Source organism: Miniopterus natalensis, chromosome 10 (genome assembly GCF_054644295.1).
Source record: "Miniopterus natalensis isolate mMinNat1 chromosome 10, mMinNat1.hap1, whole genome shotgun sequence".
NCBI lineage: Eukaryota > Metazoa > Chordata > Mammalia > Chiroptera > Miniopteridae > Miniopterus > Miniopterus natalensis.
In genome coordinates, this window is record NC_142090.1 from 12,855,815 (window position 1) to 12,874,250 (window position 18,436).

The 18,436-nt window shown below is 51.7% G+C and overlaps 1 protein-coding gene across 2 annotated transcripts in view; it reads right to left on the reverse strand.

Annotated features, from left to right (window-relative positions):
• Positions 1 to 18,436, reverse strand: part of LRGUK (leucine rich repeats and guanylate kinase domain containing) — a 90,311-nt gene that overhangs the window by 27,034 nt on the left and 44,841 nt on the right. The window contains exons 13-16 of one of the 2 annotated variants that reach the window (XM_087821010.1): positions 13,645 to 13,758; positions 11,485 to 11,686; positions 11,088 to 11,183; positions 2,327 to 4,656 (exon numbers count right to left, since the gene is read on the reverse strand). In XM_087821010.1, the coding sequence (XP_087677136.1) occupies positions 2,489 to 4,656; positions 11,088 to 11,183; positions 11,485 to 11,686; positions 13,645 to 13,758 (2,580 nt within the window). In that variant the 3' untranslated portion in view covers positions 2,327 to 2,488. Of the gene's footprint in view, positions 1 to 2,326; positions 4,657 to 11,087; positions 11,184 to 11,484; positions 11,687 to 13,644; positions 13,759 to 18,436 lie in introns of those variants that run through there. The other variant, XM_087821011.1, reaches the window with a different exon arrangement.

Here is an 18,436-nt window from a genome sequence, read left to right on the forward strand (position 1 = left end):
AAGAGAAATTTGGCTTCTCACTGCCTTTAGTACCCTAGTGAAAATGCAGCCAAATGCCTCAAGGAGCCTCAGAAACAACTGCCCAAAGGGGAAACCAAGTAAAAACTTAGAGAGTTTTTCACTTAAGCGAGGTATTGGTGCCTCCAAAATGCCCCCCCACACAGCTCCTAACAAAAAGGTGGTTACCCTTATTTTCCCTTTTTCACACTCTGCCCCACACCACACCCCCAGCCCCAACAATTCGCGACTCTCCACGCCTGCCACAGTGCCTCACTTCAGGCCCTTACTGTCCCGTCAGGGCTATTACAAGAGCTTCTCGGCCATTTCTCCTGCCTCCTGTGTTGCTTTCCTCAGACGTATCCTCTATGCCGCCGCTGAACAGATAAACACTTACCACGCCACAGCTCCCCGCCGCTGGACGAGCACGCTTCCAAGTTCACCGGCGTAGCACACAAGGCCCTTTGGATGTACATAGACCTAGAGCTCTCGCGACGTTTAGGTCATCGGAGGATGCTATGCTTTCGCGGCCTCCAAGCTCATACGCTGCTCGGTCTCCTGAGAAACCTTCCCTCTCCCCCATCGGTCCGCTGGCTAATTCTGCCCCTGAGGGCTTAGCGGACGGACCACCTCCTCATGAGTCTCATGATTCAATTTCCACGTCCCAGGCAGAACTCGGTGTCCTTCCTCGGTAGCCTTAAGACATTCTGGAAGAGTTAATGAATAATAATTTTCGTGCCTACTTGACGCTGAACTTAGCCTCGCATGCTGCAGGGCGCCGACTGCCCGCGTCGCATGGTGGTGTAACGAACCCCTTAGCTGTCGCCTCGTCATCTCACCACACGTAGCAACTACCACAGTGCCCGGCACACAGGAGGTGCTCCATCAACGCTTACTGAATGGACGAACGTAATAAAAATAAGTTACACGTTTAAAATTCACCTTCTTACTTTCACCTTGGACGAGCCAGATAAATCAGAGGGTAATTACAGGTAAAACACAGGCTTTTAGTTTAACGAGAGGATCGCCGAGTCGCGGATTTAAAATGTCAATTTCCTCTACTGCCCTTGAAATGACATTTTACATACATTGTTTTGTGGACACACACCTTTTGTGTAAGATAGGACACACTGACACAGGCGCCTAGTCATCAGTTACATTTTGAAAGCTACACACGATTTAGCACACCGCTGTCCACTTAGCATAACAGGCATTCAGTAAACACCTTGGAACCTCTGGGCTGGCTGCTGTGCTCACAATTATTGTTTTTCTGGGCGTGCAGGCCCTGTACGCCCCCGGAGTGGGCACCCTGGGCGGGGTGTACACGCGACCCTGCCCCAGCTGCAGCAGGCTGCTTTAAGAATGAGCACCTGACCCAGGCTGGGCCACAGTCCTTCCCTCGACTTGTTTTTTAATCTTATGATCAAGGAACATTTACGTTGGTCCCTTGCTAGCAGTGGGAGCCGCCAGCTGTTAGATGAGCTGTAAAACTTGAGAGGTGTTCGTGGCCGAGTTCCCTGGTCATTGGTATCACAGAGCATACAGCCAGCAAGGAAAGAAGGCGGGAGAGCCGGTGAGTCCAGGTGACAAGAGTCCAGGAGATAAGAACCAGTGGATGACAAAACACTGCAGACGACAGGCGCACGGGTTACGCCCATTAGCCGCCCGACCTCTCTGCGCTCCCCAGGCCTGGCCGTGCGAGTTTTCCCGTCCACTCCCTCCTAAGAAACGCGCACAAGCCGGCTCGGGGTGGGCGCCCGTCACCGGCCAGCAAAAGAGCCCTGATGCTACAAACACAGGAAACAAATCTGCCCGCATTTCCCACCCCCAACAGTTCTCATTCGACCAGCTGGTTCGGCGTAATGAAGGCATCAGCCAGTTTACATGAGGCCCCAGTTCCGAGAGGGGAGGCATTCACTTCGAAATACGTTTCCACCACGAGCGAGCTTAAAGCGGGATGTGCCGGCGGCACCCGACACGCCGGGTCACGCGCGGTGAGAACGGGCCTTTCCTTCAGAAGGCTCCCACACGTCACCTGCGGACCTGGAACCTCTCTCGGAGCTCCTGCTTCTGGATCCTCAATGCAGGAGGCGCGAGAGTTTTCTAATCTAGAAGCAATTTTTCTAACGAACAGAACAAAACTTGATGGCAACACGGCACCGCCTCCGCCAGAGCTGGAGTCCCCGAAGGAGCTGGGGCGCGCCTGGGCACAGGGCTCCTTGCTGGCGCGACCTTTACGACTGGGGCTACCAGCAGGCGGGCCGCTGCTGCTGGCGTCCCCCTTCGTCGGGGCTGCTCTTCCCGGCTGCCACCATGAGCCACAAGAGAGGCACCGAAGGGCAAAGCCTGGCTGCCGTCTAAGAGCCGGCGGCTGGGCAACGCTGGCGGCCCTCCCGTGCCAGCTGGGGATGTGGAGGGAAGTGCGTGTGTGGACTCGGCGCCCTGGCCAAGTTCTCTGTCCTGTGACAGCACTTTGGGGGCACCGGCTTGGCTAAACCTTGGTGCTCTGGCTGCCCCTCGCTCGCAGCCTCCCCGGCCGGCCGGCCTGCTCCTCGGCAGACACCTGATCCTGGGGGGCAGCAGGGCTTCTGTCCTGTGGCGCCCCGTGTTGGCGGGTGCGCTTCTCTCTGGTCTGCTGCCTGGGAGCACCGTCCCCTTGGGCAGAGCTCTCTCTGGGCTGACTGGTCTCCTGGACGGGCTGTGGGGCGGGGGCCGTGCTGTCCTGCTCTGGGAGGTCTGAGGCCGGCTCTCTCTTCTGAGACCCTCCCCTTTTATGAGCCTCCGCTTTTCTCCGTGGCCGCCCCGTGGGAGCAGACCCACCCGGCGTGGGCTCCGCAGGGGCCTCTGCCTGCTGGAGAGGCTCCCCGAGTGCGAGCTGGGTCTCGCGAGCTGGCTGGTCACTGCTGAGGGTGGCTTTAGTTTTTTGAGATAATCGTCTAGGGCTCTCTCTTTTCACAGATGGCCCTTTTTTGGACACAGCTACCTTCTGAGCCAGGTCGTTTGTGGGGAGGTTGGCATGGGCCTTTTTTCTGGAATATTGTACTTTTCCCCTTTCCTCTCCCTGTAATCGGGGATCTCCAGGCGACGGCTCAGCGTGGGGTGGCTCAGGCATTTCTGGGGGAGGGACTTTGCTTCTCTGGTTCCGCTGAGGGCCCCGGGGAGGGCTGGGGTCAGGGTGGGCGGCCACCTCTGGGCAAGCCAGTCTGCTCTGGGATTCTGGCTGCAAGGCTGGCTGGTGGCTTCCAGGCGGCACCTTTTTCAGGTGCGCTGGTCCTTTAGTTGTCTCTCTTCGGAGAGGAAGTGGTTTTTTCCTAGCTCCTGCCTGCTGCACCCGCTGTTGGTTTTGGGGCGAGGCCTGCACATCTGGAATCTTCCTGCCGGAGGAGAGGCCTCCTTTGGGTGCTTGCCACTGCTTTGCAGGCTTGGACCCACGATGAGCCCCGGGGTTCTGAGGCAAGGGCGTGGGAAGGCGAGGGAGCCTGACGCCCAGGGCCTGCTCGTCCTGGGGCAGCTCGGGGCCAGGCTGTGGCATGTGCTCCTGGATGGGGGGGCTGATCAGAGGGAGCTTCATCTCCCCGATGTTCTCTTCCTGGGTGTGCTGAGGGCTGTGGCCCTGATGGGGGCTCAGGGGTGCTGGTGGTTTGGAATGGGGAGGGCTGATGGGAGGGAGCTTACCGGCATCTCCTTCCTGGGCAGGCGGGGGCCTCGGAGAGGGAGTCATGGTTTGGTCTGAGGCTGCTCCAAAAGCCTCCCCCCGGCTGGGTGAGAGGAGTTTGGGGGTGGGCCTCGGACTCTGGAGGGGAGCAAGGACCCGAGGCTGGGGCAGCCTGGAGGGAGCCAGCTGGCTTCTGGAAAGCAAAGTCACTGGGTCTTCCCTGTCCTGGGTCTGTTTGCCATTTGTGGGGTCTTGAGGATGTGGCAGTCCTGGGAAAGGAGTGCTGACCTGGACTTCTGCTTTGGGGGTTCCCTCCTCCAGAGGTTCTTGAGAATCTCCCAGAGATGGTCCGGGCATCTTGGTCCCTTCAGGGTCGGAAGGCTCTCCTGGGGGGTCATGATGGGAACTGCTGGGTGGCAGATTGGCTGACTCAGTTTCCTCATCTTGGGTTCTCTGGGGGCCGAGGGATGCTGGGCCCGGCCCCTCTGGAGGGTCAGATGAGGGCGGGTGGGTCAGGGTTACCTCGACTTCCCCCGATTCCTCATCTTGGTCCGGCTGAGGGCTGTGGCCTGGAGGTGGGTCAGGGCGCTGAGGCGGCCCCAGGGAAGGAGAGGCGGGAGCCTGCGCTTCTCCACCTGCTGTCATCTCGGATGCCTGGGCCTCATTTTCAGGGAGATGTGTGGTTATTATTTTTGAAGAAAGATCCGATTGTTGAACATGCCCTTCCTTCTGGTTTGGGGGTGAGTCCTGGGCCCTCTGGGAAACACTAAGTGCCGACGAGCTGGGCTGCGGAGGAAGCTCTTTTTCGGGGGTCGCTCCCTCCTGAGTCAGCTCCTGGTCCTGGGAGGGAGCCAGGTTCTGATTTCCTGGGGCCTGTGCAGAAGCCTGCACTCCAGAGAGACGCTCTGCTGCTTGGCCATCTGCTTGCAGCTTTGCCAAGCGCCTTGGGGAGGGCACCAGGTGTGCTGGTACCCCAGAGGGCATCTTCTTGTTAGAGGGATCTCCTGCTTTGACATAAAAAGAAGTTAGCTAAAAACAGCTTAACAAGTACAACTATGCAACGTTAGAAGTTAATAAAAAAAATATCTTTCCCTTTGATGCACCTAGGCCATTGAAGAGCATAAAATTACACATATAGGAGAATAACCTTTCCTTCTCCTTGGGGCACTAAGTGCCTAGAATTCTCTTATTTAGTGGAATTTAGAACAGCCTTAGTCAACTGAAAACATGAACCTTAATGAATAAACATAAAGAGGCTTCGTCACAGAACCAAAATCTATATCCAGGTCTGAGAGGGGCAAGAAAATTTCCTAAGCAAATGAGGTTTAAATTTTCACCACCTTATAGGCCAAGGCTGCTTTCAGCGGCACACACTAGAAGATGGACATCAAAGTCCGATGTGTTTCCTTGTTTAATGGCAGCCCCTCAAAGAAACTGAGCTCTGTGGGAGTCATGCCAGTTCACCAACACCCAGCAAGGTGCATGAGGCTGCACTCAGCAAATAAGGGCTGTCTGGAAGAAGGAAGGAAAGAGTAGGTCCGATGACACCCTAAGGCACCATGGCTCAGACTTGCTGCTCCCAGGATGTCCTGTTCACCCCCAGGGCTGCCCTTTTCCCTCCGAATCTACCCTGGCATCCAGAATGGCTCTCAGAGGCCACCAACGATGGCGATGCGGCAAAGGGGACTGCTTCCTGTGTTCGCCGAGAGTTCTGAGTGACTCGGGTCTCACAGACAGTCTCAGGGGCACCACACCCCAGCAAGCGCTTGTTTAGGATAGAAGCCCAGTTGTGCTCTAGTGGTCCACATAGCTTAGCCCAGCCCGAAGACCACGGCTCTGCCGCGCTAGTGCTCGGAGGCAGCACAGTCTCAGCTCGCTCTGGGGGAGACCTGCTACTTAGAGACTCCAGTCAAACAGGCCTCCGAGGTGGCCCCCGGGTGGGCCATCCCCAGACACGAACCAGGCTCTTGGCTGCCATCCCCTCTCCCCTCCAAAGCAAGACGAGCCTGGACACTCTGGTTCTCACTGAACCTCTTAGTGGAGGTGCTGTGCCCTTGGCACCCCGTCAAACAAGAAGTCTTGGCTGGGGAGGCAGGAAAAAGCTTGCCTCTCGGTGGGGTTTCTGGGGGATGCCCTGTTCATCATTCGTATCTCCCTAGTTTATACTGCTTATAAATTAAAACACAAATTTAGTCACGAAACAGGTTAGAACAAGATGTAATAACAGTGGAAATATCTAGAATAGGCAAATTCATAGAGACAGAAAATAGACTAAAGGTTACCAGGGCCCAGGGAGGAGCTGTTACTTAGTGGAGATAGAGTTTCTGTTTGAGGTGATGGAAAATTTTAGAAACAAGCATGGAACAGACTGAGAGATCTCAGAGGGAAGGTAGGTTGGGGAGAGATTAATCAAAGAACCTATATGTTCATAAGCATAACCCATGGACACAGGCATTGGTCTGGGGAAGGCCTGGGGGTGGGGTGGATGCGGGGTGGAGGGGATCAATGGGGGGAAAGGGAGCATCTGTAATACTTTCAACAATAAAGATAAATTTTAAAAAAATTTTGGAAATAGTGGTCATGGTTAGGCAACACTGTGAATGTAATTAATGACACTAAGTTGTACACTTAAAATGGTCAAAATGGCAAATGTTATTTCTTTTTACCACAATAAAAAAATTGAAAAATATAATAAGAATGAAGCCCAATGCTGAAGGTTTTTTCCATCTTGAAGTCCTCGAGGTTTCACACATACAGGATTCCCCGCCCCTCACCTTCACAGTTTAACAGTTCATATAACTGGCAAATGGTACCATGCCCTTTATTAGAGATAAAGGCACCACTTTATGGACCAGTAAGTTGATCAGTTTCCCGTTGGACCCATCACCATCATCAATTTCCTCTATTATTAGTCAGAATTCTGAATAATGATTTGAGAATATAATTTCATTTTATGATCTCTAGAGTGAGATCTCAGGGTGCAAGTGGGATCAGCTTTTAAAAAGCTTTCCTGGAGCCCAGCTGGCATGGCTCAGTGGTTGGGGATCGGCCTATGAACCAGGAGGTCAGGGTTCGATTCCCGGTCAGGGCACATGCCCGGGGTGTGGGCTCGATCCCCAGTTAGAGGTGTGCAGGAGGCAGCCGATCAATGACTCTCTCATCATTGATGTTTCTCTGTCTCTCTCTCCCTCTCCCTCCCTCTCTCTGAAATCAATAAGAACATATTTAAAGTAAAAGCTTTACTGGAAGCACTGACTATTCCAGAAGCAGGCTGTATAGAGACACACCGAGGGTAAAGATACCCCTTACACTGAGTTGTAATATGAGTTTTCCTAATTTTATACAAACTATATTGTTTACTCAGGTTTTCTTAGTCTGCATACTTTAGAAATGAATATTTACCTGCACTGCCATAGGAAAAAAATAAGACAATTTTGTACCTTAACTGACATACACTTTTAATTAATGGCATATCTAAAGATCTCAGGGGTTTATAATTACTCTGTACCTAGAGTTACCATTTTATACATGCATTAAATAAAGGTTCAGTTAGCTTCTCCCCTGCTGAAGGCTTACATTTCTGGGGCGAGGCTCATAACCTGCTATACTCAGGATTGATAACCTAGGCTTACTTTTACCACTCTGTGCCACTCTCGTCGTTAGAGTAGAAATTAAATGGAATCCTCAGCTACAAGTACGCAACATAGAACTATTAGAGATAAAAATCATCTATTATTACTTCAAATGTCGGGGAATAATTTCCAGTTTGCATTGATACAGGATCCCTGTTTCTATGAAAACAATGCCGTTGCCATCAGGTTCCTGTGTGTACTGAAGCCTCACACATAACAGAGATGGTCTAACCCAGCTGGGGACCCTCAGCTCTGGAAGGCCAGACTCGAACAGTGTTCCATAATATTATTATTTTTTAATTCTCATCTGAGGATATTTTTTTCCCTTGCTTTTCAGAGAGAGTGGAAGGGGGGGAGAGAGAGAGAGAAACACTGATATGAGAGAGACACATCGATTGGTTGCCTCCTGCACACACCCCAACCAGGGCCGGGGATTGAGCCTGTAACCAAGGTATGTTCCCTTGGCTGGAATCGAACCCAGGACCCTTCATTCCACTGGCCAACACTCTAACCACTGAGCAAAGCCAGCTAGGGCCATAATATTACATTTTTTAAAGCAACGGGATTGTGATTTTTCTAAATTAATTATTATTGGTGACATTGAGAATACAAAATTAAGGCTTCCTATTTCTAGTCCAGTTTTCTAACTGCTCAGACAAAATTGTCTTTCACAGAATGCTATGTTTTTAAATTCCACTCTCTTACTGTTGATAGCTCAATTATATATATAAAATATTCCACTATCCTGAAATTATTGATTTTTGTTTCTAGGGCGGTCCCACTTATATAAGTAATACAAGTATTTATACAAATATACCTTAACTACAGAAATTAAAATCAGAGTGCTCCAGCTCAGAGCCAGGCAGAGGTGAGAGCCAGCAGGGCCTGAGGCGACGACCCTGCTGGGAATCATGACATTCACCTGGAGGTGATCATGCTGGGGCCGCCCCTGCAGTGAGCCTGTAAACACCGGGCTCAGGCTCCTTGGCAATGCTTCCCAGAGAGGCCCCTGGCTCTACTCCCGGGCCACTAGAGACACTGTAGAAGCTTAGAACAGAACTATGTTAATGAGGATTTTTTAATACTCTCTTGAATAACGTTTGGCCTCCACAAAGTTAAGTTCATCCTTAAACCATCAAATGAGAGAAAAAATAATTTCCTTCACAGATTAACTGTATAAATAAGATAAGGTGTTTGGCTCCTTAAGAAAAACACATTATTTTCTAAAATTCTAAACCTGCCAGAAAAACAGGGGCAGGTGGAGTTAGTGATTTAATATATTAGTCACAAACACTCCCACCTACTTCTGTAAAGGTGCAATTCTGTTAGTCGAACACTGGATGGCCCTGTTTCAGTTATTAAATGATCTGAGCATTACAAATTCTGTAATTCATACTTTTCATTAAGTCAGACAAGGCTAACCTAATTAGTCCAAAAAAATGAAGTTTTATAACAGTTAAAAATGGGAGTCCATTTTCCTATGCACACATTATCTGGTCAGAGTTTTGGGTGGTTGTGCAATAAGAAACGATGGAGATGAAGCCCCGGCTGGCTGTCAGCGCAGAGACAAGTCCCGCACACTCGCCTCCATTCAGAGGTGCCTCCAGGGCCACCAATGCAGGAGCATGCTTTTCTCCGTTACTCAGAACTGGTCAGGCTCGGGGGACTGACTCATGTTTATCCGAACCCGCAAGGGGCTGATTTAAAAGCCAGAACACCAATTTATTAATTTACAGTGGGAGATGGGCCTGGCTCCGGGACCAGGGCAGTGTGTTCTAACGTAAGGGACAGCCCTCATGGGGACAGGCCCACCCAGGGGGCCAAATTAAAGATCGGAAAGTCGCTGGGCTGGCAGAGGTTTAAAACAAAGGGAGGCAGATTTCCTCAAGAGAAACTTCCATCAAGCTGTGGAAGCCTCGGCAGGGCACGGGTTTCTAAAGGCCGCCGCCTGATGCGCGGGGTCAGGGCGGCGCTGGGCAAATGCGCCGATGGGCCCCTCGGCCGCGCACAGCCCCCGCTCCTCCGCTCGTGCCTGTTTCAGGCAGGGCACACTTCCTTCGGGTGACCTATAGAAAGTACTCGGGCCGCGATCTCCTAAGGGACACACACGAGGGAAACTGTCATCATCTGTTGGGTGCTGGGTGTCACCGCCTCGCCCCCGAGCACGGGGCGCCTGACCTGGGCAAGTGCGCACGGCTGCAGAACAGCAGTGAGTTTAACTGGCGGGATGGGGACCTGGCCTGTCCCCGCCCGGCCGGGACGCACGCTCGCAGGCAAAGTCCTGCCTGGTCAGGGTTAGGAAGGCTAGAAAACACGTGCGCACAGAGCTGTGGGACAGCCACACGGCAGCGACGCCTCGAGTTAGCAGTTGAATGTGGCTCGTCCACTGGGGGCACCTTCTGTTTTATTATCATTATCACACGCCACATAAAATTTACCGTGCTCACCGTGTTCAGAGGGCCCGGTTCATTGGCCATAAGTACATTCACAGCATTGTGCAGCCATCACCACCACCCACCTGCAGAGCTCTCTTCATCCTTTAAAACTGAAACCACCTGCTGAGCAAGGACTCCCCCCCCCCCCCCCAGCCCCTGGCACCACCGGCCTAGTGTCTCTAAGAGGCTGACCTCCTATACGCAGACTCATATAGTATTTGTGCTTTTGCGACCGGCTTATTTCACTTAGCATAATGTTCTCAAGGTTTATTCGTGTTGTAACATGTGTCAGAATTTCTTTCATTTTTAAGGATAAATAGAGATCCGTTGCATGTATCCACCACATTTTGTTCATTCATTCATTCTCTGATGAACACTTGGGTTGCTTCCCTTTTGGCTATTGTGAGCAATGCTGCTATGAACACAGGTGTACAAATACCTGTTCAAGACCCTGCTTTCAGTTCTTCTGGGGTATGTACTCAGAAGTGGAATTGCTGAGTCTTATGGTAATCCTACTTCTAATTTTTTGTGGAACCACCATATTGTTTTCTCAGAGCAGCTAGACCATTTTACATTCCCAGTGTCTCTACATCCTTGCCAACATGTGTTACTTTCTTCTGTTTGTTTGTTTTTTATAGTAGCCATCCCAGTGAGTGTGAGATGCATTTGGGGGAACTTTTAAATACATTTCAAATTACTCATGTTCCAAAATTCTAATTCAGGGCTTAGGATCCTAGATTCCAAGGAGATGCACTCTCATATCCTACATCACTGCTGCTCACGCACGACCCATGAGGCAGGTGGGGAGCATTAAACCCATTTAGAAGTCAGTGCTGAAGCTCAGAACAGCTGAGCAGCTTGCCCGACGGAGCGTCAGGGCAGGGCCAGGCTCACAGGCTCTGACGGGTGCTCTCCCCACTACACTCTGTGGGGCAACCTTCTGAGGACTAGGGCCATTCAGAGAAAACCGGGAAGAAATCTCTTGCACTAAAACAATGCTAAATACAAGCCCGCCAAGCAGATCACCACCTCAAGGGACCCCATGGGAGCTAAACCTCTGGAAGGCTGAGTTCTGACCTATGAGGCTGACCAGGCCTGATTTACTGCCGACTCCTAGGCACTGCCTGCATGTCCCTGAAGGGCAGTCCTCTGAGTTCCACTGTGATCACCAAGGCAAGCAGAGGTGCAGGCCCAGAGGGCTGACTCCATGCAGCTCGTCTGTGGGGAGGATCGCCCCAGAGGAAGTATGGGGATTAAGGAGTTAGAAGCAGCTTGAGCCTGGTTGATAAGTTCTCAAATAACCACTCAAAGATTTTTTTCCCTCTCCTCACACACACAAATTCTGGCACCAAATGCTTAGGACAGTACCTGCAGCTGGAGCAAAACTCTTGGGGGTTTCCTCACCAAGTCCAAGGTATTCTTTAACGAGTTGATTCAGCTGTTGGTAGGAAACATCCAGATCATCTACAGTAAATGAGAGAGAGCACATTAAGGCACCAGAATCCTATCAAAGTGCAATCAAGTTGCAGCTGTTGACAGTAATTTATTTTTAGCTCCATTTAATTTTATGAATATTGTGGTAGGCAGAGTTCTAGGATGATCCCAAGACAAGGACAGGACCAGGGGACATCCCCAGGACTGAGGACAACACCTGCCAGAGAGCCAGCAAGGAAACAGGGCCGCAGTCCTACAATCACAAGTAACCGCATTTAGCCAACAATAATAATATACCCTCAGAAATAAAACTTCACTGAAAGTTACCAACCTGCATTGATTACTGCATCAAAAAATCCTGGAAAATTCTGATTAATTTTAATATAATAGTCCACTCTGGAGACGGCAGAATCAATCTCTATACGACTGAATAATCCCTTTCTCCGCAAGTGCCCCTCATACTTTTTCTTGTTCATGGGTAGCACCAGGATATACCGAGGCTCAAAATAGGTGTGCTTCAGACTTCTCACACCCTACACATTAAAAAAAAAGATAACTTAGAAACAGATACAAGATTTAGAAATCATTCTGGCGATGCCTGAAAACATAAGATATCATCAGTAGGGTTAAATTGAAGAATTTCTTTTTATCTCTATAATTAGCTATTATTTCCCTGTAAATATCTTATAATTGGATTTGGGTTACTTCTCCCTGGTCATCAAATATTAAATTATTGTTGGAAATATAAGAATTCATTCCACCAGGTACCCTCTAACTACTCAATCTAATGAGTATGACCGTCCAAAAAGAAACCTGCTAAATCCACACAAGGTGGTACTACATCTTTATGACTAAAAAGTAGCTTCAGTTCTACATTTCAAAAGGCATCCTGGCAGCATCAGGACAAAGATCTTACCAGAGAGAAAATGCTCCTCTGTTACCCTCTGTCATCTCCTTGGGACTCTAGCTGTTCCTCAGCCAGCCAGCCACCTGCCTGGCTACCCGAAGGCTGAGCTCAGGACGCGGTGATGCCGGGAACTCACGGCAGAAGCAGCTGCAGGTAGTGGTGTTAGTGGGGTCAGGGTGAGGCCTGGGGGCGGGGTGAGGCCTGGGAGCAGGGTCAGGGCTGCGGCCCCGGCCCCAGCAGACCCACGCCAACCCTCACCTGAGCACGAGTCTCCTCATTAGCGAAATGAGAGAGTTACTCCAAATGGACCCTTCAGCTCTTTCCAGCTCAATCCTACCCCTGATAGCTTAACTCAGTGTTCAACATCTTTGTTTTAAAATTTCAGGGGAAGAAATACAGGCTTTCAGAAAAGCAGTTTCTAAAAGAGTCAATGACAAGAACAGGTTGGGAAAATGCTTTCGCTGGAGAGAATCGGGAACAAAGCCTGGTTTAGGAACGAAACCTCTTGGAAATGAGCAGGAGAAGGCTCCAGGGGGGGAAGGCCGTGAACCAGGAGGAGCACTCAGAACCGCTCGACTGGGGACAGGTGAATACGGGGGAGGGGAGAGCTTCTGGATCAGGAGGAGTCAAGAGCTGGGAGAGCGTGACCCCTGTCGCCAAAGCTGGGGACGCCTGCACCCACACAAGGAGCAAAACAGGAGTCACCGTCTCCGGCTCTATGAGGTCAGGAGGAAACAAGTTTTAAGAAAGACAGAGTTGGTAGTAAAGGAATACTAGACGTGCCGGCTTTGGTTTTCCGTTAAGTTTGGGCTAATATGGAACCATGTTTAGGATATATTTTTTTCTGCCTACAAAAGTGTTAGTCTGTGAAGGTGACTCGAAAACAAAAACAACCGTCCTTGAAGATTCAAATAGTAAAGCCGTATTTTTTAAAACACACGCGTGGAATACTCATGCTTTTACTCTGGATCTTCACTTCGGAGAAACTTGCGGATTAATGTGGAAGTTAGCGCAGGGAGGTGAGGTGCTGGGGCGGAGAGGAAACCCCCTGAATTCTGCAAGTCTAACTTGCTAACAGGAAACACTGCGACCAGCGGACAAGTGGAGTCAAGGGCGGCACAGCCCGCACATCTCCCACGAAGAATGAAGGGACAGGGTCACCTGCCCGGGCCGCCCCTGTCCTGGGGGCGCAGGGGACCGGCTCCACACCGTGAGAATCAGGCCTTCTCCAATATCCCTCTACAGAAACGGAGCCCGGGCTCTCAAAAGAAAAGGGACAATTTCATGAGAAAACAGCTTAGAAAATAAACCTGGAGCGGCAGTTTTACGCATAATGAATGCACTGTGAGTGAGACATTTATTATGTATTACATTTCTTGTATTGTCATCTAATTCCTGTCATTTAACTTTTCAGGTGTCTTGCCTCCCACAAGCTAATTGCAAACTTAAAATCTCACACTTTTGTAGGCATTCCTCTTGGGCCTAGCAGGGTGCTACCCACACGGGAGCCCCTCCTCAACCCCGAACATAAATATACAAACACACACACATGAAAAATAAGTTGATTGAAAGAAAAACACTTACTTCTATTTCCATGTGAACACAGCTTGCTAAACCGTCTCTGGCAATACCTTCTATGGTGTCCCTGCTTAATCCATAACTGTGATTACCGTAATTAAATGTTAGAATGAATTTCCCCTGAAATTTGAGAAGTACAAAGATTTTCATGCAACAGCTGCCATAATGAAATTTAATATAAAGAAAATTACTTCATGTCTTACTTTTTTATATGATTCCATAAAACTTACCAATATTACCAATGATAAAACAATGGGCCTATGAACGTTAATATCAAACTGTCATAGAGAAATTTATTCAGGATTCTCTGCTGGCCAAAAAAAAAAAAAAAAATAGGTTTTTGGAAATACTGTGCTCACAAAATGTTAGAGAGAGTGGAATGCAGAACAGGTCATTTTGCTTACTTTCCCACTTCCTGCCAAACCTGCTCTGCAAACCTTCAATAGAGAGAGAAAAACATACAGTTTGCCTGCCCTCGGCCTCAGCCATGTCGGCTCTGCCAGCAAACCAGGGGCCCAGAGGAGCCTCCCCTCTCGAAAGCTTGCACACCCCGCCGAGCGCGAGGCGTGAGTGACAGGCCAGCCTGGAACCTTCGGGTGCCAGGCCGAGCCGTGCGGAGCAGACCTACCCTGCTCTCCGTATAAAGGTGGCGCCTTCCTGAGGCTGCCCACAGAACGGCTGTGCGCCCTGCTGCCCTCGGAAGTAGAAAGACTGCCATCTGCCTGTATTCTGGAAGCCCAGCCGTTCCCAAGCTGCGTTCCCTTGCAACAGCAGCAAAAAAATGCAAGTAAAAACACATCTTGCCCTGGCTGGTGTGGCTCAGTGGTTAGAGCGTCAGCCTGCAACCCAAAGGGACTCAGGTTAGATCCCCTGGCCCGTCGGGGTGCGTGCGGGAGGCAACCAATTAATGTGTCTCTCTCACACCGATGTTTTTCTCTCACTCCTCCCCCTAAAAATCAACGGGAAAAGTATCCTCAGGTGAAGATTAACAACAAAACAAACAAAAAAACCACATCTCTCAAAACTGCCAACTTTTTCTCTGACAATATTATGGTTGTGAAACCACTAGGTCTAATCTCAGTTGGGAGGCTGACGACAGGAGTAAAAACGTGGGCAACTGACTCCTCAGAGGCATGATTTTGAAATAAACACTGAAGCGACGCTCCGAGGCTGGACCCCGCCAGTGGCAGCCTCTCGAGGGGAGCAGCGCGGGCAGGGGCCTCCCGCCTGCCCTGCGCCCCCGGAACCCCGACGTCCCGGCCGTGCGTGGGAGCCAGACACTGCCTGTCGGGTGGGGCGGCAGAGGCCGGAGCCACGGTGGCTCTCAGGGTGGGGGGGGCGCCTGGGATGCGTCTGCTGCGAAAAATGAGGACACTCCTTCCCCTCAAATCAGGCGAAGTTTATGTCGTACATTCTCGAAGCTAAAGGCTCAACGACACGTATCCTTAACAACTTGCCCCCTCCGTGCCACACCCTCTTTGTTGTGCGCATCAAATACTGGGACTCCTTTTAACCTGTGTACTATGTCCAGGCAGATGGGTGGATAAACATACACACAGGCAGGGAGCTGGATTTTCTGTCAGGTGCGTCCTTTATCTTGTTTCCTGTGGCTCACCCTGTTTTCAAATGCACACTTGGACTGGTTTAAGATACACACTGTACGTGTACTTGTGGGGACACGGGCCTCCCTCTGTGAACCCCAGATACGTTTTCTGGAAGGATGGAGGGTGGGGAGGACTCCTGCACTGTCCTTGTGCATATAAAACAGCCCTGGTCATGTTTAAGGATTAGGATTAAGTGACCTCCTGCTCCTGGCTAGTGATCCTCCTTTCATTTCTCTGGGCCTGTGAATTTCTTAATAACTAGCAACAGTCAAGTTTCAGAAGCCTCCAGATCTGTGTAGGCGACTGGGTTTGTGGGCACGCTGGGGATGATCTGTGTGAGGGGAGGGTGTGCCTAGGGGAGGGTGCGCCTGGGGGGGGTGTGCCTAGGGGAGGGTGCGCCCAGGGGAGGGTGTGCTCAGGGGAGGGTGTGCCTGGGGGGGTGTGCCTGGGGGAGGGTGCGCAGAGGGGAGGGTGTGCCTCGGGAGGGTGTGCTCAGGGGAGGGTGTGCCTGGGGGGGGTGTGCCTAGGGGAGGGTGCGCCCAGGGGAGGGTGTGCTCAGGGGAGGGTGTGCGGGGGGGGGGGGGGGTGCCTGGGGGAGGGTGCGCCTAGGGGAGGGTGCGCCTAGGGGAGGGTGCGCCTGGGGGGGGTGTGCCTAGGGGAGGGTGCGCCCAGGGGAGGGTGTGCTCAGGGGAGGGTGTGCCTGGGGGGGTGTGCCTGGGGGAGGGTGCGCAGAGGGGAGGGTGTGCCTCGGGAGGGTGCGCCCAGGGGAGGGTGTGCTCAGGGGAGGGTGTGCCTGGGGGGGGTGTGCTCAGGGGAGGGTGTGCCCGGGGGGGGGGGGTGCCTGGGGGAGGGTGCGCCTAGGGGAGGGTGCGCCTAGGGGAGGGTGCACCTAGGGGAGGGTGCGTCTAGGGGAGGGTGCACCTAGGGGAGGGTGCGTCTAGGGGAGGGTGCGCCTAGGGGAGGGTGCGCCTAGGGGAGGGTGTGCCTAGGGGAGGGTGTGCCTAGGGAAGGATGCGCCTAGGGGGGTGTGTGCCTGGGGGGGGTGTGCCTGGGGGGGTGCCCAGGGGAGGGTGTGCCTGGGGGGGGGTGCCTAGGGGAGGGGGTGCCTGGGGGGGGTGTGCCTGGGGGAGGGTGTGCCTAGGGGGGGTGTGCCTGGGGGAGGGTGTGCCTAGGGGGGGTGTGCCTAGGGGAGGGTGTGCCTAGGGGAGGAGGGTGTGCCTAGGGGAGGAGGGTGTGCCTAGGGGAGGAGGGTGTGCCTAGGGGGGTGTGTGCCTAGGGGAGGGTGTACATAGGGGAGGGTGAGTCTATGGGAGGGTGTGCCTAGGGGGGTGTGCCTAGGGGAGGGTGTGTGGAGATGGGGTGTGCCAGGGTTGTCTGTCCAGGGGGCACAGGTAAGGGGGGAGGGCAGGCCGCGTGGGTGGGTGTCCTGTGGGGGGTTCTGTGTGCAGAAGGCTGAGTGTGGGGACACGACTGGCAAAGCTGACAGTGTGTCTCGAGTTTATAATCTCTGGGTTTGTCCCCGCGTCAGACAGTCCTGAGCTCACTTTAAAGAAGACGCCAGAAGCAACCCTCAGGCTGCAGGAACTGACAGTAGAGTGAAGTAACGTGTCAGCAGGAGGGGTAAAAACGAGTGAATCTCACACTCGAGGATTTCGGTAGCGGGAATGAACTGTGGGACTACGTGAGTCAGAAGTACAGGGATCTCTGACGGGACCTGGACCGGGCTCGATTACAGGCATGACAGCTGAGCTATGGGACATCAGGGGGCACCTGGGTACCGGGGGCAGGCGTGCCAAACCCGGAGAAAATGCCTCCGACTCTAACGAGAGAAGTCAACATTGATTCTGGGAGCGAGGGGTCCTTCAACCCAAGGAGCCTTAAGAGAACGCTTCTTACTAATAACAAGATAACTCCTCGGATCCCTGTTTAAGCTTCTAGAAATATGAAATCCCAGAGTGCTCTTGATGCATTAAACCGAACTGTCAAAACAGAGCCCCAGGAGAGAAAATTACAAAGAATTTCCAAGATGTACTTCTGACAAGGTCAGAGGGAAAATGGCCTAGGGACTGTAAGACTTTCTCACTTGGGCTTCTCTGCAAATGTAAGAGAAAACATGCGTGTACAGCCGGTCATTCCAGCTTAAACGCGTAGAAACTGCAGAGTCTATGCTCAAATGCTCCATGCGTATGTGCACCGAGGTGTAAGCCAGGTCCATTACTTGGGGGTGGGGCACAGAAAGGAGGGAGGAAGGGGGGAGGAGGGGAGGGAAGGTGTAGCTGCAAGAGCATCACTGGTTGGATGGTGATCTTCCGAAGGCAGAAACGGAGACTCATCCTTAATCTGGTCCTTTCAGGCGGGAAAATGTGGTGTAGGATTCATTTGGTGATGGAAAAATGATAATATAAATAACATTAAGGCCCTCGGGGAAGGGAAAAAGGCTTACAGACTCATGGGCAGTGACGAAGATATGAGATATTCCTTCAGTTTCACTGGAGTCATGGGTAGATATATATTGTCTTTAGCACTCACTCTGACAGAGAAAACAAACAAGGGTCGTGTGGATTCCCTTTGCAGGTGAGGTTCAAGAAAGAACAAATAAATTATCATGAAGAAAATGAACTCAGCAACAAGGGTGTCATGAATTACTACCAATTAGATTATCAGAGTTTCAGGAAAAAAAATAATTGAGTCAGATTGCCCAGAGCGCCTATGAAACAGACTAATGCAGGGTGGTCAGCCTCACATTGTGAAGACGCAGGCCTCAAAGAAATCGGGAACCTTCTCCAGTCTAATAGCAAGGGCTTCCAGGTCACCAGTGAGCTGCCGGCCGCCAGGCTCGACCTCTCAGACAGGGGTGTCACAGTGGACCATTAAGGATGCACCCGTGTCCGGGACAGGACAACTGAATGAAATGCACCAGGACGATATGGTGCTTAAGGTCACAACAATTAGAAAGCACCGCTGAGAGCAAACAGTGGGGGCTCTGCACAGAACACCCCACCCCCTACACTGCTCAATTCCCAGGCTCCACGCGTCACCTCGGCTCGGCCAGAACCGTCGTCTTGAGTAAAATCTGACTCGTAACAGGAGCACCTCATAAACACGGACCACAAGAATTTCTCACGGTGCTTTACTCCTAGTTTCTTAAAACAGCGACTCATCAGACTTACTGAAAACTTACAAGATGTTCTCCA